Here is a 23,767-nt window from a genome sequence, read left to right on the forward strand (position 1 = left end):
CCCTGCTGTTATAAACACTTTATCTGTTATTAACCCTGCTGTTATAAACACTTTATCTGATATTAACCCTGCTGTTATAAACACTTTATCTGTTACTAACCCTGCTGTTATAAACACTTTATCTGTTATTAACCCTGCTGTTATAAACACTTTATCTGTTACTAACCCTGCTGTTATAAACACTTTATCTCTGTTATTAATCCTGCTGTTATAAACACTTTATCTGTTACTAACCCTGCTGTTATAAACACTTTATCTCTGTTATTAATCCTGCTGTTATAAACACTTTATCTGTTACTAACCCTGCTGTTATAAACACTTTATCTCTGTTATTAATCCTGCTGTTATAAACACTTTATCTGTTATTAATCCTGCTGTTATAAACACTTTATCTCTGTTATTAATCCTGCTGTTATAAACACTTTATCTGTTACTAACCCTGCTGTTATAAACACTTTATCTCTGTTATTAATCCTGCTGTTATAAACACTTTATCTGTTACTAACCCTGCTGTTATAAACACTTTATCTGTTATTAACCCTGCTGTTATAAACACTTTATCTGTTACTAACCCTGCTGTTATAAACACTTTATCTGATATTAACCCTGCTGTTATAAACACTTTATCTGTTACTAACCCTGCTGTTATAAACACTTTATCTGTTACTAACCCTGCTGTTATAAACACTTTATCTGTTATTAACCCTGCTGTTTTAAACACTTTATCTGTTACTAACCCTGCTGTTATAAACACTTTATCTGTTATTAACCCTGCTGTTATAAACACTTTATCTCTGTTATTAATCTTGCTGTTATAAACACTTTATCTGTTATTAACCCTGCTGTTTTAAACACTTTATCTCTGTTATTAATCTTGCTGTTATAAACACTTTATCTGTTACTAACCCTGCTGTTATAAACGCTTTCTGTTATTAACCCTGCTGTTATAAACACTTGCCCATTTTGCACAAAAAAGAGACTATTTATCATGTTGTTACGGAGTGACAGAGACTTACAGATTTCTTCACCCTAACAATGGTTTTTAGTCTTTTTAGTCTTGTTGTTACTGAGGGGGGGTTTATCAGGGCAGCAGGCTACAAAAAGAGTGAAAAAGCAAAATGGCAGCTCCTGAACTTCCTCTCAGGTGAAGCCAAGATGGCGATCTATGTCAGCAGGAGGAACAAGGTGGAGAACAGAGAAGGCAGGAAGTCGTAGAAGTGTGGCGAGTCAACATCAAATCCAGACTCTGGCTTGATCACCGCTTTTTAAACTAAACAATGATCTGAATGCTTTTAAAGAGGTCTGGAGTTTTAAAAACATTCTGTGCTGTACGGAAAACAATGAATTGTAGTTTGCACATTTTTTAACATGAATGATTTTATAAGCATCTGACACACAATGTGACATTTATTGTTTTTCTGATGACCTGGTGTAAATAAAAGTGTTTTCAAAAATCCCCCCAAAAAATCTCTCTCTCTCTCTCTATCTCTTTTAGACACAATTAAACACAACATGGTTGTAAAACGTCTCACATTAACAGTTATTTCTTATTATATAATTATTTTAAAAGAAGTCGAGCCTTTAGATTTATTTGCGTCGTACTTCTCATCACTTCTCATGTTAGAGTTATCATCAATGAGGAAAAGAGATCTCAGTGTAGGGAAAGTGAGCGATAGGGTGAGCTGGTGAGAATCTCCCAGCATATGGGGGAGGACAAGAAGAGAAAATGCTTCTTTTTGTTTGTTTGTTTTTTTCAGTTTAAAATATTTTACCCACAGTCAGATTTTTGGTTCAGTCAGGGACATATTGTTTGTCTGCCACTATCGGAGACGACCAGTCCACTCCAGTACCTCCGGAGGACAGAAGTACCTATTACTGATAGCCCCACCCAGTTTTGCCAGTCATCAATTCGTACGCCGATGCATTGGGATCTGGCAGCTTTATAAATAACTGACAACTATGTCTCTATAGAATTGTCTTTTTATTTCTCATAGGCTGATGCTGTGTCTCTAGAGTCCCGATGGACTGGACTCTAGGACACTCCTGACTTTTAAATTCTTGGTCAGGTTTGGCACCTTTAGTCAGTGAAAAACCCTCTTATATTATCCCCCCAAACACTAACAGTCGTACCCGACTGTTTTAGTGGAGGACGTCAATGGGTCCTTTCACGCAGGATGCAGAACTGACTACCGATGGTCCGGTCCCGGAGGGTCCTCCGTCCGTCAGTCTCACGGGTACGAGGACATTTCGTCTACACAGAAATCAGTGGCCTTTCTCCGTCCGGTCCCGGTTCGGCGGTCAAATTCACATCCTACCTCTGAGACCAAACTGTCCTGGATATCTTGTTGTTGTTGTCGGTTCTGTTTGGAATAAAGAGTTAGAACCAGGTCTTTCTGTCAGGAGAAGTTTATTGGGGTTCCAAGGCCCCGGATCCTGTAGCTCCTCACCTGGATCTCCTCCTGCAGCTCCTCACCTGGTCTCCCTCCTCCTGTAGCTCCTCACCTGGATCTCATCCTGTAGCTCCTCACCTGGATCTCCCTCCTCCTGTAGCTCCTCACCTGGATCTCATCCTGTAGCTCCTCACCTGGATCTCCCTCCTCCTGTAGCTCCTCACCTGGATCTCATCCTGTAGCTCCTCACCTGGATCTCCCTCCTCCTGCAGCTCCTCACCTGGATCTCCCTCCTCCTGTAGCTCCTCACCTGGATCTCCCTCCTCCTGTAGCTCCTCCCCTGGATTTCCTCCTCCTGATTCATTATGAATTGATTAATCCCCAGGCCCAGGGAGGCCCCAGTGAACCACCCCAGAGAGCCACGCCCCCTCCCAGAAAGCACCAGATGGAGAGTGCAGAGAGGACCAACCCCCCCCAGACCAGGAACAGCGAAAGCTTGGCCGGGCCCGATCGGAGGACAGTCAACCACCCACCTCCACTTGGGGGGAGCGTGAGCCCCCCCATGTGCGCCATGCCTGAGCCAGCCAGCCCCACACATTCCAGCCGCGCTCACCCCGGGCCACATCTCCCGGCCCCCCCCACCCTGTGGAGTGTTGGATGCATGTAGGGGTGTGTCTTCGTGTTTTGAAGAGGTGGATGCAATATGTGTGTCTATAGTGCGGTTTAAAATTGGGGGGTAGCGGGGCTCGGGCGTTCTACCGTTGCCAAACGGTAGAACCCCGAAAGCGGCGTAGAGAAGGTCCATTTTTAATGAGACCGGCACAAACAGGAAGTGACCTGGCTCCAGGAGACGCTACTTCCGGTTGTCGTGAAATAGGTCTATTACGTAATCCTGGTGAGAATGATGCAACACTGATGTTTGCAGCTGCAGTTGGTGAAGTCATTAGAGTGAAGGAGAGGGACTAGTTTCTCTACATACTTTGGAAACACCTCAGAATCCAGTTCTCGGGAAATATTTTCATAAAATTCAAAGTCCTTCAGTCTGCAGGACCTCTACCTGCTGAGGTCCTTCAGTCTGCAGGACCTCTACCTGCTGAGGATAGTCAGCCAATAATTGGTCTATCTCTGATTGTAATATTGTAATATTGTTCTACTGTAATATTGTAATATGGTAGTATTGTTGCATTTTAATATTGTAGTATTGTCACACTGTAATATTGTAGTATTCGTATTGTACGTCTTAGCTGCCAACAGGACAAGGAACAAACAAAAATAGAGGTAATACGTTTTCAAAGGATTTTTAATGCTAAATCAGAAATATAATAAGTTAGTAACAGTAATTATTCCATCATACTGCTGTTATTCCTGCAGAGATTTTCTCTGGATGTTCATGTTGTTATTGATGCTCTACAAAGGAAACTGACGTCAACACTTCATTGGCTTTATTACATTGAGATTGGCCAAAATGATTATGTTATTACAGGGATTACGTCAATGGCCATGTATACAATGTTACTAGCTACAGAACACATTGACCGCTAAATCCTAACCCCTGACCCCTGACCCTGATCTCCAACCTCTAACCCAACCCGCAAACTCTGACCTATAAGCCTCCAACCCCTGACCTCTAACCCCTGACCTCTAACCCCCAACCACTGACCACTAAACCCAACCCCTGACCTCTAACCCCTGACCTCTAACCCTAACCTCTGACCCCAACCCCTGACCTCTAAATCCCAACACTAACCTCTAACCCATAACCTCTAACCCCCAACCCCTGACCAGTATCCCCCAACCCATGACCTCTAATACCCGAGCCCTAACCCTACCTCTGACAGAGCTGAACAGATGAAAGCGGCAGGAAGTGATTCAACACACAAGAAGACTAATCTCAGATAATCACAGAGGCGTCGTCTAGTCTGGTGCCTGCAGAGGGCGCTACAGCCCCACACGGAAACACGCTGAAACAGTGGTCATGATATCACCTCATCAGATCAGCGGATTGATCCTCCTCCTCCTTGAAGGGATTGACCATGTACTGTATATTTGTGTTATTGTGAACTTGGACGTACTAAATGTGACTTAAATTTACAGAGACGATAAAACATGGCAGGAAAACAGGAAGTCCACAGCGATGCTCCAGAGAGACAACCCCCCCCCCCCCCCCCCCGTGTCACTATCTGAAGACATTTCCAGTAGTGACATCAGTTCTGGGTTGGCGGCTAACGTCTACATCAATTATCCAATCGTGACCAAGTCCAACCTCTGTGGCAACACACCCAGTTCAAAAAGACAAATGTTTCTGGAAACTCCAATCCTTAACCGATAATCCTTAACCGATAATCGTTCTCCTGAGCAAATTGCGTTGGTAGTAGATCATTGCTTGTGGCTCTGGAATAAAGGGTCATAACTTCAAGTTAGTATTTGGCATTTCCTTATAAAGTAAGTAATCAAAGCAACTGGGGGAGACGCCATCTTCCTCCTCCTCCTCCTCTGTGTCCTCCTGCTCCTCCTCAGAAATAGGAGGAGCTTGTGATGTTCTGAGGGTCTTGTACAGGATAAGGTTTAGTCATCAGTCAGCTCCAGACCAAGGACGTTGTCCGTCAGTCACGTCCCTGTACAGGTCATATATCTCTGTAAAGGTCACATGTCCCTGTACAGGTTATATGTCCCTGTACAGGTCATATAACCTGTACAGGTCACATGTCCCTGTACAGGTTATATGTCCCTGTACAGGTCATATAACCTGTACAGGTCACATGTCCCTGTACAGGTTATATGTCCCTGTACAGGTCATATAACCTGTACAGGTCACATGTCCCTGTACAGGTCATATATCTCTGTACAGCAGCACTCCGTTGAAGACAGTGAGCGGCTCCACAGAGTGCGCCAGGTTTCCTGTCACCAGGTGGACACACACCGTGTCTCCGGCCTGCAGCGGCAGAACAATGCTAAAGACGGCCAGCGAGCCGGCCAGGGGCTGGTTCTGTAGGCCCTGAGGCTGGTTCTCCAGGCCCTCAGGCTGGTGGCCTCCAGAGTCCGCCCGGGCCACACCAGAGTCCGACTTAGACAGAACCGCCTCCACCTTCTCATTCTTATGGCCGGTGAGGACGCAGCTGAAGAAGTAATGGCCGTCCACAGGAGCCGTGAACACGCCTGCAGGAAACAGCACGGAGTACTGAGTTACTGAGGGACCTACTACTTTACCAGGTACTGAGTTACTGAGAGACACTACTTTACCAAGTACTGAGTTACTGAGGGACCCACTACTTCACAAGGTACTGAGTTACTGAGAGACACTACTTTACCAAGTACTTAGTTACTGAGGGACCTACTACTTTACCTGGTACTGAGCTACTGAGGGACCTACTACTTTACCAGGTACTGAGTTACTGAGAGACACTACTTCACCAGGTACTGAGTTACTGAGAGACACTACTTTACCAAGTACTTAGTTACTGAGGGACCTACTACTTTACCTGGTACTGAGCTACTGAGGGACCTACTACTTTACCAGGTACTGAGTTACTGAGAGACACTACTTCACCAGGCACTGAGTTACTGAGAGACACTACTTTACCTGGCACTGAGTTACTGAGAGACACTACACCAAGTACTGAGTTACTGAGGGACCCACTGCTTTACCTGGCACTGAGTTACTGAGAGACACTACTTTACCAAGTACTGAGTTACTGAGAGACACTACACCAAGTACTGAGTTACTGAGGGACCCACTGCTTTACCTGGCACTGAGTTACTGAGAGACACTACTTTACCAAGTACTGAGTTACTGAGGGACCCACTACTTCACAAGGTACTGAGTTATTGAGAGACACTACTTTACCTGGCACTGAGTTATTGAGAGACACTACTTCACCAGGTACTGAGTTACTGAGAGACACTACTTTACCAGGTACTGAGTTACTGAGAGACACTACTTTCCCTAATCAGGATATTAGAGGAGGAAGATGCTGTATCATCTAATGTTAGAGGAGAAAGATGCTCTATAATCTGATGTTAGAGGAGGAAGATGCTCTATGATCTGATGTTAGAGGAGAGAGATGCTCTATAATCTGAGGAAGATTTTCCATCATCTGATGTCAGACGAGAAAGATGCTCTATAATGCTAGAGGAAGAAGACACTCTATAATCTGGATGTTAGAAGAGGAAGTTGCGCTATAATCTGGATGTTAGATGAGGACGATGCTGTATAATCTGAATGTTAGAGAAGGAAGATGCTCTATAATCTGATGTTAGAGGAGGAAGATGCTCTATAATCTGGATGTTAGATGAGGACGATGCTGTATAATCTGAATGTTAGAGAAGGAAGATGCTCTATAATCTGAGAAAGAGGCTCTATAATCTTATGTTAGAGGAAGAAGATGCTCTGTAATCTGAGGAAGATGCTCTAAAATCTGATGTTAGAGGAGAAAATGCTCTATAATCTGATGTTAGAAGATGGTGCTCTTTAATCTGATGTTAGAGGAGGCAGATGATCTATAATCTGAGGAAGATGCCCTATAATCTGATGTTAGAGGAGAAATATGCTCTATAATCTGATGTTAGAGGAGGAGAGCGGAGCTCACAGAGCGGCTCAGTGAGCAGCTGTACCTGTGCTTGGGTTGTAGAAGTCTCCATGGTTGACGAATGTCTTGTCGAACACGATGGTTCCGGCTCGGTCCATCGGGGCGGTGAGCGCCGCCGAGAAGGACAGTCTGGGAAGGTGAGCGTCACCCGGAGGTCCTGGAGCAACAACAACTCATTCATGATATAGAGCAGTGGTTCTCAATCTTTTCGGGGCCCTGGACCCCCTGCATATTTAAGATCAACCCTGAGGATCCCCCGCCCCCACCAGTGTAAATGTCATAGGACAGTGGTCCTCTATTATCCCCCAGAGGGGCAGAATCACAGCATCATGATAAGCAAGTGTCTGAACAGTCACAGGTTTTTTACACTACCTCAGCTGTTTCAGCTACTGTTACCATTATTACTATTATCATCATTATTACTACAGTAGTAGTACTCAAGGTGGTTGCAGTAATAATTGAGCCCTGGGCGGCTGCCCACATCTCTCACAGCAGAACCCACAACTGAATAGAACAAATTCTCCTGACTCAGCACATTCCTGACAGATTAATGAAAGTAACAATCACAACGGAGCATATTAGTTTGCAACACGGTGGAACAATACTGCTGACGGTGCATAACGACTGGTGGTGATCCTCCATGTTTCCGGCTCCTACTTGTAACTCAGGATAAAAGGTGGGGACTGTCGGTGACGGCGTGACGCCTCCACCCTGAATCCTAGAATTCAGCTCAAAATGCTGATCCTGGGAGGCATGCGCAGTGAGTGACTGGAGTGTGACATCATCGAGGTCAATCCAACATGGCGGCTCGCAGCTTGTAAGACAAACTTTCTGTCCGACGGGAAGAAAAACAAAACAAAGAAAGAAACTAAAGGAAACTGAAGCTGGAAGAGGACACATTAGACCTTCAAGCCTACTTGGACCAGTGCTACGACCGTCTCAAAATGTCCAAGACTCCACAGACCACGTCATCCAATAGAAGCTGCCCAGAGCCGTCTCCACCCATGAGTTCCTCGCTGTCCAAACAGTTTGAGGACATCCTGGACAGCATCAACACCAAGCTGTCCAGCTTCAAGGCCCGGTAGCTCTGGTCCAGCTGCTCCACCACGATTTCCAGGCTCTCCGGGACTCGCTGGAGTTCAGCCAGCAGCAGGACGTGGAACAGGGACTTCGGGACGAGGTGAGGACACTGAGCAAAGGACTGACCGGGCTGACGGAGGAGGACGCCGAGACATCGCTGCGGGACTTCATGCAGGTGAGCCTGAAGCTGCCCACCGACACCGTGAACAAGATCACCTTCGCCCACGTCCACCGCCTGGGAGTAAGACGACAGGACAACCAGCGCCCGCGTCCACTGCCTGGGAAGGAAGACGACAGGACAACCAGCGCCCGCGTCCACCGCCTGGGAGGAAGACGACAGGACAACCAGCGCCCGCGTCCACCGCTTGGGAGGAAGACGACAGGACAACCAGCGCCCGCGTCCACCGCCTGGGAAGAAGACGACAGGACAACCAGCGCCCGCGTCCACTGCCTGGGAAGGAAGACGACAGGACAACCAGCGCCCGCGTCCACCGCCTGGGAGGAAGACGACAGGACAACCAGCGCCCGCGTCCACCGCCTGGGAAGAAGACGACAGGACAACCAGCGCCCGTGTCCACCGCCTGGGAGGAAGACGACAGGACAACCAGCGCCCGCAGCCCATCGTCTCCATGTTTGAAGAGTCGCGGCAGGGAACTGCGAGGGACGGACTTCAGCGTCAACGAGCAGTTCCTGAAGGACATCCTGGACAGCCACCGCTCATTGCTGAGTGATCCCGAGCCGTCCTCACAGTGGACAGGCTCTATGTCAACCGTCCCCCCCTGGCTCTACTGATGGTCCTCACACACTGAGTATAACACACACATCACAGGTGTACTCCGGTCCAGGTAAGTATTTAACAGTAACATCAGTAAACATCATGAACAACCTCTATTAAGGCAAAGCTAATTAATATTACATCATTAATGTACACGATGTTTACTATATTGTTATAGTAATAATTATCTTGGACTTGCACCGTCAGCGCTGGGATGTAAAAAAGGGAGGGAAAAAAAGAAGCCTTGTTACGTCTCCACTAAATGTCCCCTCTGGGTTTGAAATGGTCTTTTTTCTGTTTTTGGTTTCTTACTCCCTTTTTCTCCCCCTCCTCCCTCGTTTTAATAACAAATATTTCCACTGTTTTCACCATTAAAACCTCCACATCACAATCTAACTGTCACCATATCACACACTCATATATTGGCGCACACACACACTCCTGTTTGAACAGCCAGTCACACACACACACACACACACACACACACACACACACACACACACACACACACACACACACACACACACACACACACACACACACACACACACACACACACACACACACACACACACACACACACACACACACAAACAAACAAACAAACAAACAAACAAACAAACACACACACACAGACTTAGAAGACGAGTGTAACTAGGAACAGGTTCAGGTTTGTCCCCTGGAAGGTACCAGGAATGGACACGCAAATAAGACAAAAAGTTTTTGAACAGTTAAACAAACTACAGGCTGACATTGTCTTATTACAAGAGACATTGTCTTATTACAAGAGACATTGTCTTGTTACAAGAGACATTGTCTTATTACAAGAGACATTGTCTTGTCACAAGAGACATTGTCTTGTTACAAGAGACATTGTCCACAGGACATCACAGACTGATTTCACCACAGTTCCCTCACACATACTCAGCTTGGTAGAACTCCCAGCAGAGAGGCGGAGCTACATTAATCATCAATAAAATATAATTGTCTTGTAAAGACACAATCACAGATCCAGAGGGAAGATTTATAATTCTCATCATCTCTCTTCAGAACATAGAGATGTGGATCACAAACATCTACGGCCCAAATGTTGATGACCCTCCTTCTATCACAACTTCTTCACCCTCTCAACACACTCTGACCAAACACTGATAGTGGGAGGAGTCCTCAACAAGGTCCTCAGTCCACAAGTACACAGAGGTAGTAAGGCAGTAAACACAGACACTGGGAATCCACTGATATAGTCCAGCAGTACATGAGTGACTATGGTCACTAATCAATAGATCTAGTCCAGCAGTACATGAGTGACTATGGTCACTAATCAATACATCTAGTCCAGCAGTACATGAGTGACTATGGTCACTAATCAATACATCTAGTCCAGCAGTACATGAGTGACTATGGTCACTAATCAATACATCTAGTCCAGCGGTACATGAATGACTATGGTCACTAATCAATAGATCTAGTCCAGCGGTACATGAGTGACTATGGTCACTAATCAATACATCTAGTCCAGCGGTACATGAGTGACTATGGTCACTAATCAATAGATCTAGTCCAGCAGTACATGAATGACTATGGTCACTAATCAATACATCTAGTCCAGCAGTACATGAGTGACTATGGTCACTAATCAATAGATCTAGTCCAGCGGTACATGAGTGACTATGGTCACTAATCAATAGATCTAGTCCAGCAGTACATGAGTGACTATGGTCACTAATCAATAGATCTAGTCCAGCAGTACATGAGTGACTATGGTCTTTGAGACGCTTGGCTCACCTCTCATCCCTCTCTTAAAGAGTACACCTTGTACTCAGCAGTGCACCAATCCTATTCAGGGTTAGATTTCTTTCTGGTGAGTAAATCAGTGATTAAAGACACCTTGGACACACAGATTCACCCCATCACTATCAGGGACCTTTGACCTTTGACCTGTCACTATGACAGTCACTACTAGAACAATCAGACAATGGGGGATTTAACACACTTGAGCAGTGGCTCAAGGGTCCAGACTTCCTCACATTCTTTAAAAAACAATGGACAATCTTTTTAGAACCAAATGAGCTGCCTGGTGTCTCTCCCTGTGTCCTCTGGGAGACGCTAGAACTGTCTGGTGTCTCTCCCTGTGTCTCTCCCTGTGTCCTCTGGGAGGCGCTAGAACTGCCTGGTGTCTCTCCCCGTGTCTCTCCCTGTGTCCTCTGGGAGACGCTAGACCTACCTGGTGTCTCTCCCTGTGTCCTCTGGGAGGCGCTAGACCTGCCTGGTGTCTCTCCCTGTGTCTCTCCCTGTGTCCTCTGGGAGACGCTAGACCTACCTGGTGTCTCTCCCTGTGTCCTCTGGGAGGCGCTAGACCTGCCTGGTGTCTCTCCCTGTGTCTCTCCCTGTGTCCTCTGGGAGACGCTAGACCTGCCTGGTGTCTCTCCCTGTGTCCTCTGGGAGGCGCTACACCTGCCTGGTGTCTCTCCCTGTGTCTCTCCCTGTGTCCTCTGGGAGGCGCTAGACCTGCCTGGTATCTCTCCCTGTGTCCTCTGGGAGGCGCTAGAGTCTTCATGAGAGGTACAATCATTTCTTACTCCTCATACAAGAACAAAGAGGACAAAATAAAGGAGAAAGTCCTGGAAGACAAAATCAAAACCATGGAGACAGCTCATGCTGCCTGCAAAGACCAGCGCCTATTGATGGAACTAAGGAAATTAAAAATAGAGTTGAATAAAATAATTGAACATAAAACACAATTTCAACTGCAGAGACTACGCTGGGAGAACTTAGAACATGGTAATAAATCCAGCAAACTCTGAGCCAATCAGTTAAAAGGAAATAAAGAAAACTGTACAGTCCCCTCAGTCCAAACTCAAAATGGTAAAATCACTTTTAACCCTCAAGAAATGAACAATACCTTCAGAGAATTTTACAAAAAACTTTACTCTTCACAGACTAACAATCTGAAATAGACTTTTTGAGCACAGGTGACCTCCTGGAATTAAAAGACCAACAGATCCAAGGCCTTGAAGCTTCCATCTCAGTAGAAGAACTGCATGAAGCGCTCCAGCACATGGCTGATGGTAAAGCTACAGGACCTGATGGTAAAGCTCCAGGACCTGACGGTAAAGCTCCAGGACCTGATGGTAAAGCCCCAGGACCTGATGGTAAAGCTCCAGGACCCGATGGTAAAGCTCCAGAACCCGGTGGTAAAGCCCCAGGACCTGATGGTAAAGCTCCAGGACCTGATGGTAAAGCTCCAGGACCCAACGGTAAAGCTCCAGGACCTGATGGTAAAGCTCCAGGACCCAACGGTAAAGCTCCAGGACCTGACGGTAAAGCTCCAGGACCTGATGGTAAAGCTCCAGGACCCGATGGTAAAGCTCCAGAACCCGGTGGTAAAGCTCCAGGACCTGATGGTAAAGCTCCAGGACCCGATGGTAAAGCTCCAGAACCCGGTGGTAAAGCTCCAGGACCTGATGGTAAAGCTCCAGGACCTGATGGTAAAGCTCCAGGACCTGACGGTAAAGCTCCAGGACCTGATGGTAAAGCCCCAGGACCTGATGGTAAAGCTCCAGGACCCGATGGTAAAGCTCCAGAACCCGGTGGTAAAGCCCCAGGACCTGATGGTAAAGCTCCAGGACCTGATGGTAAAGCTCCAGGACCCGACGGTAAAGCTCCAGGACCTGATGGTAAAGCTCCAGGACCCAAAGGTAAAGCTCCAGGACCTGACGGTAAAGCTCCAGGACCCGACGGTAAAGCCCCAGGACCTGACGGTAAAGCTCCAGGACCTGATGGTAAAGCTCCAGGACCCAAAGGTAAAGCTCCAGGACCTGACGGTAAAGCTACAGGACCCGACGGTAAAGCCCCAGGACCTGACGGTAAAGCTCCAGGACCTGATGGTAAAGCTACAGGACCCGACGGTAAAGCCCCAGGACCTGATGGTAAAGCTCCAGGACCTGACGGTAAAGCTCCAGGACCTGATGGTAAAGCTCCAGAACCCGATGGTAAAGCTCCAGGACCCGAAGGTAAAGCCCCAGGACCTGATGGTAAAACCCCAGGACCTGATGGTAAAGCTCCAGGACCTGATGGTAAAGCTCCAGGACCTGATGGTAAAGCTCCAGAACCCGGTGGTAAAGCTCTAGGACCTGATGGTAAAGCTCCAGGACTCAAAGGTAAAGCTCCAGGACCTGACGGTAAAGCTACAGGACCCGACGGTAAAGTCCCAGGACCTGACGGTAAAGCTCCAGGACCTGATGGTAAAGCCCCAGGACCTGATAGTAAAGCCCCAGGACCTGATGGTAAAGCTCCAGAACCTGGTGGTAAAGCTCCAGGACCTGATGGTAAAGCTACAGGACCCGAAGGTAAAGCTCCAGGACCTGACGGTAAAGCTCCAGGACCCGACGGTAAAGCTCCAGGACCCGACGGTAAAGATCCAGGACCTGATGGTAAAGCCCCAGGACCTGATGGTAAAGCTCCAGAACCTGGTGGTAAAGCTCCAGGACCTGATGGTAAAGCTCCAGGACCCAACTGTAAAGCTCCAGGACCTGATGGTAAAGCTCCAGGACCTGAAGGTAAAGCTCCAGGACCCGATGGTAAAGCACCAGGACCTGATGGTAAAGCTCCAGGACCTGATGGTAAAGCTCCAGGACCTGATGGAAAAGCTCCAGAACCTGATGGTAAAGCCCCAAGACTTGACGGTAAAACCCCAGGACCTGATGGTAAAGCTCAAGGACCCAATGTTAAAGCTCCAGAACCCGTTGGTAAAGCTCCAGGACCCGAAGGTAAAGCTCCAGGACCTGACGGTAAAGCTCCAGGACCTGATGGTAAAGCCCCAGGAAACTGATGGTAAAGCTCCAGAACCTGGTGGTAAAGCTCCAGGACCTGACGGTAAAGCTCCAGGACCTGACGGTAAAGCTCCAGGACCCGACGGTAAAGCCCCAGAACCCGACGGTAAAGCTCCAGGACCTGACGGTAAAGATCCAGGACCCTGATGCTAAAGCCCCAGGACCTGATGGTAAAGCTCCAGGACCTGGTGGTAAAGCTCCAGGACCTGATGGAAAAGCTCCAGAACCTGATGATAAAGCCCCAAGACTTGACGGTAAAACCCCAGGACCTGATGTTAAAGCTCCAGGAGCCAATGTTAAAGCTCCAGAACCCGATGGTAAAGCTCCAGGACCCGAAGGTAAAGCTCCAGGACCCGACGGTAAAGCTCCAGGACCTGATGGTAAAGCCCCAGGACCTGATGGTAAAGCTCCAGAACCTGGTGGTAAAGCTCCAGGACCTGATGGTAAAGCTCCAGGACCCGAAGGTAAAGCTCCAGGACCTGACGGTAAAGCTCCAGGACCCAACGGTAAAGCCCCAGGACCCGACGGTAAAGCCCCAGAACCCGACGGTAAAGCTCAGTTGATAGAGCATGAGACTCACAATCTCAGGGCAGTGGGTTCATCGTCCCACGCCGGGCGCTACCTTCCCGTGGGCTCACCACCTGCAGGAAGGTTCTTAATCGGTTCAATGTGAGCTGGGTGACGGTGCTCAGACTGACACCCCCACCACCCGGGAACGGATAAGCGGCAGAAAATGGATGGATGGATGGACTTTACTCTCACCTATTTTTTTTAGAATACTTGAGGAGATTAAAGAATCTTCAACTCTCCCCCAACATATGAACTGTGCAAATATCAGTCTTCTTTTAAAACCGGATAAAGATCCCACACTACCATCTAGCTATCGGCCAATATCACTAATCAATGTAGACCTTAAAATAATTAGTAAAATATTAGCAAGCAGACGGGAAACAATTACACCCCACATCATACACCCTGATCACACTGGGTTCATTAAAGGACGACACTCCACTAACAATACACGTAGATTAATTAATCTTATAGACCACTCCACTAAAAATACACGTAGAATAATTAATCTTATAGACCACTCCACTAACAATACATGTAGATTAATTAATCTTATAGACCACTGCACTCACAATACATGTAGATTAATTGATCTCATAGACCACTGCACTAACAATACATGTAGATTAATTGATCTTATAGACCACTCCACGAACAATACATGTATATCGATTAATATTATAGATCACTCCACTAACAATACACGTAAATTGATTAATATTATATACCACTGCACTAACAATACATGTAGATTAATTAATCTTATAGACCACTCCACTAACAATACACATAGATTAATTAATCGTATAGACCACTGCACTAACAATACACATAGATTTATTAATCTTATAGACCACTGCACTGACAATACACATAGATTAATTAATCTTATAGACCACTGCACTAACAATTCACATAGATGAATTAATCTTATAGACCACTCCACTAACAATACACATAGATTAATTAATCTTATAGACCACTGCACTAACAATACACATAGATTAATTAATCTTATAGACCACTGCACTAACAATACACATAGATTAATTAATCTTATAGACCACTCCACTAACAATACACATAGATTAATTAATCTTATAGACCATTGCCACCACAATAAACAAAAGGCCATTATCTACTCTTTAGATGCAGAAAAAGCCTTTGATAGGGTAAATTGGAAATTTCTACTCGCTACACTAGGAAATTTGTATTTAGAGAAAAGTACCTCTCCTGGATAAAGATCCTGTCCACCTCACCCAGTACCTGTGTTAAAACCAATGACCAAATGTCCTCAAGGTTCACTCTTGAGAGAGACACCAGACAGGGGTGTCCACTCTCACCATCTCTCTTTGCTATTTCTATGGAACCACTAGCAGCAGCCATCAGACAGAACAATAACATAAAAGGAATACCATCGGTAAATGTAACACATAAAATATGTCTCTATGCAGATGATGTGATACTTTTCCTGCAGAACACACAGACGTCTCTTCCAGAAACAAAAGGGTTAATAGACAGGTTCTCCTCAATCTCAGAATATTCTATAAATTGGAACAAATCAGTCGTCTTGCCTATCAACTCTACATTTCAGCACACACCGAACACCCCACTAAAACCAGGGAACATCAAATACCTCAGCATTAACATCTCAGCCAAACTCTCAGACTTGGTGAACTTAAACTACCCCCCCCCCCCCCCCCCCCCTTATTAAAACATTGGAGGAGGACCTCACCCGATGGAGGACACTCCCTATTTCACTTCTGGGGAGAGGAGCAACAATCAAAACGATGGTCCTGCCTAAAATGAACTCCATCTTCTCAATGATCCCAACAAAACCACCAAAAAGCTGCTTTAACACTCTGGATTCTCACGTCTCAACATTCTGATGAAAAACCAACCATCAGGTAGAAGCTTAAAAACACTCCAGAACACCAAGGACCAAGGTGGCTTAGAACTCCCAAACTTTATACTCATTATCTGGCCAATAAAGTACTTTATGTAGTAAAATGGATGAATCAGAAACCCTTAGATGAAGGCTGGCTAGACATTGAGAAAACCTTGTGTGAAGATCTCCAGACCAGAGATCTTCCCTTCTTCAGTCCTTCATCAAAGAACCCAGCTGCTTTAAAAGCATCAATAGAACCAGGTCTCTGACAGCTTGCTGGGAGGTTCTTCACCCCCTCTGGAACAATCCTGACATCCTGCAAAGAAAGAAACCAAGAAACTTCCCAAGATGGCAAAATAAAGGAAGAAGAACCTTAGAAGAACTTTCCTCCAGTAACTCTTTGGTTCCATTGAATGACCTAATAGAACCATCTGCTATCAGTCAGAACAAGTATCTGGAACCTCTTCAGCTTCAGTCAATAATCCCAAGTCAGTGTAATCTAGAAGAGATTGAGCAGAACTGACCTCAGACAGTGACAAAGCTCCTGAAGATCTCAGCTCCTAAACCTCTTTCTAAAATCATCTCAATCCTGGAGCTTCAAATATCTCAACATCCCTTCAACCTCCAGATGGGAAGAAGATCTCAACATCACCAGACCCAACGTTTGGTCACTACTCTGTACTAGTACCTTAGTACTCTAATAACACCACCATACTGCTCATACAGTACAAGCTCCTCCACAGAGTACTTTACAATACAAGGTCCTCCACAGAGTACTTTACAATACAAGCTCCTTCACAGTGTACTTTACAATACAAGCTCCTTCACAGAGTACTTTACAATACAAGGTCCTTCGCTGATCTCCCTGATATTGTCTACACACTGTGATCTCCTGATACTATCTACACACTGTGATCTCCCTGATACGATCTAAACACTGTGATCTCCCTGATACTATCTACATACTGTGATCTCCTTTATACTATCTACACACTGTGATCTCCATGATACTATCTACACACTGATCTCCCTGATACTATGTACACGCTGATCTCCCTGATACTATCTACACACTGTAATCTCCCTGATACTATCTACAAACTGTGATCTCCTTGATACTATCTACACACTGAGATCTCCCTGATACTATCTACACACTGTGATCTCCTGATACTATCTACACACTGATCCCCCTGATACTAGCTACACACTGTGATCTCCCTGATACTATCTACACACTGTCATCTCCTGACACTATCTACACACTGTGATCTCCCTGATACTATCTAAACACTGTGATCTCCCTGATACTATCTACACACTGTGATATCCTGATACTATCTACACACTGTGATTTCCCTGATACCTGATACTATCTACACACTGTGATCTCCCTGATACTATTTACACTGTGATCTCCTGATACTGTCTACACACTGATCTCCCTGATACTATCTACACACTGTGATCTCCCTGATACTATCTAAAGACTGTGATATCCCTGATACTATCTACACACTGATCTCCCTGATACTATCTACACACTGTGATCTCCTGATACTATCTACACACTGTGAGCTCCCTGATACTATCTACACACTGATCTCCCTGATACTGTCTACATACTGTGATCTCCTTGATACTATCTACACACTGTGATCCCCTGATACTATCTACACACTGATCTCCCTGATACTAGCTACACACTGTGATCTCCCTGATACTATCTACACACTGTCATCTCCTGACACTATCTACACACTGTGATCTCCCTGATACTATCTAAACACTGTGATCTCCCTGATACTATCTACACATTGATCTCCCTGATACTATCTATACTGTGATCTCCTGATACTGTCTACACACTGTGATCTCCTTGATACCATCTACACACTGTGATCTCCCTGATACTATCTACACACTGTGATCTCCCTGATACTATCTACACACTGTGATTTCCCTGATACCTGATACTATCTACACACTGTAATCTCCCTGATACTATTTACACTGTGATCTCCTGATACTGTCTACACACTGATCTCCCTGATACTATCTACACACTGTGATCTCCCTGATACTATCTAAACACTGTGATATCCCTGATACTATCTACACACTGATCTCCCTGATACTATCTACACACTGTGATCTCCCTGATACTATATACACACTGTGATCTCCCTGATACAATCTACACACTGTCATCTCCTGACACTATCTACACACTGTGATCTCCCTGATACTATCTAAACACTGTGATCTCCCTGATACTATCTACACACTGATCTCCCTGATACTATCTACACACTGTGACCTCCTGATACTATCTACACACTGTGACCTCCTGATACTATCTACACACTGTGATCTCCTGATACTATCTACACACTGTGATCTCCCTGATACGATCTAAACACTGTGATCTCCCTGATACTATCTACATACTGTGATCTCCTTTATACTATCTACACACTGTGATCTTCATGATACTATCTACACACTGATCTCCCTGATACTATGTACACGCTGATCTCCCTGATACTATCTACACACTGTAATCTCCATGATACTATCTACACACTGTGATCTCCTTGATACTATCTACACACTGTGATCTCCTGATACTATCTATACACTGTGATCTCCTGATACTATCTACACACTGTGATCTCCTGATACTATCTACACACTGATCCCCCTGATACTAGCTACACACTGTGATCTCCCTGATACTATCTACACACTGTCATCTCCTGACACTATCTACACACTGTGATCTCCCTGATACTATCTACACACTGTGATATCCTGATACTATCTACACACTGTGATTTCCCTGATACCTGATACTATCTACACACTGTGATATCCCTGATACTATTTACACTGTGATCTCCTGATACTGTCTACACACTGTGATCTCCTGATACTATCTACACACTGTGAGCTCCCTGATACTATCTACACACTGATCTCCCTGATACTGTCTACATACTGTGATCTCCTTGATACTATCTACACACTGTGATCCCCTGATACTATCTACACACTGATCTCCCTGATACTAGCTACACACTGTGATCTCCCTGATACTATCTACACACTGTCATCTCCTGACACTATCTACACACTGTGATCTCCATGATACTATCTAAACACTGTGATCTCCCTGATACTATCTACACACTGATCTCCCTGATACTATCTACACACTGATCTCCCTGATACTATCTACACACTGTGATCTCCCTGATACTATCTATACTGTGATCTCCTGATACTGTCTACACACTGTGATCTCCTTGATACCATCTACACACTGTGATCTCCCTGATACTATCTACACACTGTCATCTCCTGATACTATCTACACACTGTGATTTCCCTGATACTATTTACACTGTGATCTCCTGATACTGTCTACACACTGATCTCCCTGATACTATCTACACACTGTGATCTCCCTGATACTATCTACACACTGTGATCTCCTGATACTATCTATACACTGTGATCTCCTGATACTATCTACACACTGTGATCTCCTGATACTATCTACACACTGATCCCCCTGATACTAGCTACACACTGTGATCTCCCTGATACTATCTACACACTGTCATCTCCTGACACTATCTACACACTGTGATCTCCCTGATACTATCTAAACACTGTGATCTCCCTGATACTATCTACACACTGATCTCCCTGATACTATCTACACACTGTGATATCCTGATACTATCTACACACTGTGATTTCCCTGATACCTGATACTATCTACACACTGTGATCTCCCTGATACTATTTACACTGTGATCTCCTGATACTGTCTACACACTGATCTCCCTGATACTATCTACACACTGTGATCTCCCTGATACTATCTAAAGACTGTGATATCCCTGATACTATCTACACACTGATCTCCCTGATACTATCTACACACTGTGATCTCCTGATACTGTCTACATACTGTGATCTCCTTGATACTATCTACACACTGATCTCCCTGATACTATCTACACACTGTGATCTCCCTGATACTATCTATACTGTGATCTCCTGATACTGTCTACACACTGTGATCTCCTTGATACCATCTACACACTGTGATCTCCCTGATACTATCTACACACTGTGATCTCCTGATACTATCTACACACTGTGATTTCCCTGATACCTGATACTATCTACACACTGTGATCTCCCTGATACTATATACACACTGTGATCTCCCTGATACAATCTACACACTGTCATCTCCTGACACTATCTACACACTGTGACCTCCTGATACTATCTACACACTGTGATCTCCTGATACTATCTACACACTGTGATCTCCCTGATACGATCTAAACACTGTGATCTCCCTGATACTATCTACATACTGTGATCTCCTTTATACTATCTACACACTGTGATCTCCATGATACTATCTACACACTGATCTCCCTGATACTATGTACACGCTGATCTCCTTGATACTATCTACACACTGAGATCTCCCTGATACTATCTACACACTGTGATCTCCTGATACTATCTATACACTGTGATCTCCTGATACTATCTACACACTGTGATCTCCTGATACTATCTACACACTGATCCCCCTGATACTAGCTACACACTGTGATCTCCCTGATACTATCTACACACTGTCATCTCCTGACACTATCTACACACTGTGATCTCCCTGATACTATTTACACTGTGATCTCCTGATACTGTCTACACACTGATCTCCCTGATACTATCTACACACTGTGATCTCCCTGATACTATCTAAAGACTGTGATATCCCTGATACTATCTACACACTGATCTCCCTGATACTATCTACACACTGTGATCTCCTGATACTATCTACACACTGTGATATCCCTGATACTATCTACACACTGTGATCTCCTGATACTATCTACACACTGTGATCTCCTGATACTATCTACACACTGTGATTTCCCTGATACCTGATACTATCTACACACTGTGATCTCCCTGATACTATTTACACTGTGATATCCTGATACTGTCTACACACTGATCTCCCTGATACTATTTACACTGTGATATCCTGATACTGTCTACACACTGATCTCCCTGATACTATCTACACACTGTGATCTCCCTGATACTATCTAAACACTGTGATATCCCTGATACTATCTACACACTGATCTCCCTGATACTATCTACACACTGTGATCTCCCTGATACTATATACACACTGTGATCTCCCTGATACAATCTACACACTGTCATCTCCTGACACTATCTACACACTGTGACCTCCTGATACTATCTACACACTGTGATCTCCTGATACTATCTACACACTGTGATCTCCCTGATACGATCTAAACACTGTGATCTCCCTGATACTATCTACATACTGTGATCTCCTTTATACTATCTACACACTGTGATCTCCATGATACTATCTACACACTGATCTCCCTGATACTATGTACACGCTGATCTCCCTGATACTATCTACACACTGTAATCTCACTGATACTATCTACACACTGTGATCTCCTTGATACTATCTACACACTGAGATCTCCCTGATACTATCTACACACTGTGATCTCCTGATACTATCTATACACTGTGATCTCCTGATACTATCTACACACTGTGATCTCCCTGATACTATCTAAACACTGTGATTTCCCTGATACCTGATACTATCTACACACTGTGATCTCCCTGATACTATTTACACTGTGATCTCCTGATACTGTCTACACACTGATCTCCCTGATACTATCTAAAGACTGTGATATCCCTGATACTATCTACACACTGATCTCCCTGATACTATCTACACACTGTGATCTCCTGATACTATCTACACACTGTGAGCTCCCTGATACTATCTACACACTGATCTCCCTGATACAGTCTACATACTGTGATCTCCTTGATACTATCTACACACTGTGATCCCCTGATACTATCTACACACTGATCTCCCTGATACTAGCTACACACTGTGATCTCCCTGATACTATCTACACACTGTAATCTCCTGACACTATCTACACACTGTGATCTCCATGATACTATCTAAACACTGTGATCTCCCTGATACTATCTACACACTGTGATCTCCCTGATACTATCTATACTGTGATCTCCTGATACTGTCTACACACTGTGATCTCCTTGATACCATCTACACACTGTGATCTCCCTGATACTATCTACACACTGTGATCTCCTGATACTATCTACACACTGTGATTTCCCTGATACCTGATACTATCTACACACTGTGATCTCCCTGATACTATCTACACACTGTGATCTCCCTGATACTATCTACACACTGTCATCTCCTGACACTATCTACACACTGTGATCTCCCTGATACTATCTAAACACTGTGATCTCCCTGATACTATCTACACACTGATCTCCCTGATACTATCTACACACTGTGATATCCTGATACTATCTACACACTGTGATTTCCCTGATACCTGATACTATCTACACACTGTGATCTCCCTGATACTATTTACACTGTGATCTCCTGATACTGTCTACACACTGATCTCCCTGATACTATCTACACACTGTGATCTCCCTGATACTATCTAAAGACTGTGATATCCCTGATACTATCTACACACTGATCTCCCTGATACTGTCTACATACTGTGATCTCCTTGATACTATCTACACACTGTGATCTCCATGATACTATCTAAACACTGTGATCTCCCTGACACTATCTACACACTGTGATCTCCCTGATACTATCTACACACTGTCATCTCCCTGATACTATCTATACTGTGATCTCCTGATACTGTCTACACACTGTGATCTCCTTGATACCATCTACACACTGTGATCTCCCTGATACTATCTACACACTGTCATCTCCTGATACTATCTGCACACTGTGATTTCCCTGATACCTGATACTATCTACACACTGTGATCTCCCTGATACTATTTACACTGTGATCTCCTGATACTGTCTACACACTGATCTCCCTGATACTATCTACACACTGTGATCTCCCTGATACTATCTAAACACTGTGATATCCCTGATACTATCTACACACTGATCTCCCTGATACTATCTACACACTGTGCTCTCCCTGATACTATTCACACACTGTGATCTCCCTGATACAATCTACACACTGTCATCTCCTGACACTACACACTGTGATCTCCCTGATACTATCTAAACACTGTGATCTCCCTGATACTATCTACACACTGATCTCCCTGATACTATCTACACACTGTGATCTCCCTGATACTATCTACACACTGATCTCCCTGATACTGTCTACATACTGTGATCTCCTTGATACTATCTACACACTGTGATCCCCTGATACTATCTACACACTGATCTCCCTGATACTAGCTACACACTGTGATCTCCCTGATACTATCTACACACTGTCATCTCCTGACACTATCTACACACTGTGATCTCCCTGATACTATCTACACACTGTGATCTCCCTGATACAATCTACACACTGTCATTTCCTGACACTATCTACACACTGTCATCTCCTGACACTATCTACACACTGTGATCTCCCTGATACTATCTAAACACTGTGATCTCCCTGATACTATCTACACACTGA

At 44.8% G+C, this 23,767-nt stretch overlaps 1 protein-coding gene across 3 annotated transcripts in view; it reads right to left on the reverse strand.

Annotated features, from left to right (window-relative positions):
* Nucleotides 1–3,673: 3,673 nt before the first annotated feature.
* Nucleotides 3,674–23,767, reverse strand: part of LOC308128324 (EMILIN-1-A-like) — a 51,835-nt gene continuing 31,741 nt past the window's right edge. For 2 of the 3 annotated variants that reach the window (XM_080493433.1, XM_080493435.1), the window contains exons 12-13: nt 7,002–7,133; nt 3,674–5,546 (exon numbers count right to left, since the gene is read on the reverse strand). In XM_080493433.1, coding sequence (XP_080349559.1) covers nt 5,221–5,546; nt 7,002–7,133 — 458 coding nt within the window. In that variant the 3' untranslated portion in view covers nt 3,674–5,220. The remainder of the gene's footprint in view (nt 5,547–7,001; nt 7,134–23,767) is intronic. The other variant, XM_080493434.1, reaches the window with a different exon arrangement.

This window comes from Lipophrys pholis (genome assembly GCF_963383615.2).
Source record: "Lipophrys pholis genome assembly, chromosome: 2".
NCBI lineage: Eukaryota > Metazoa > Chordata > Actinopteri > Blenniiformes > Blenniidae > Lipophrys > Lipophrys pholis.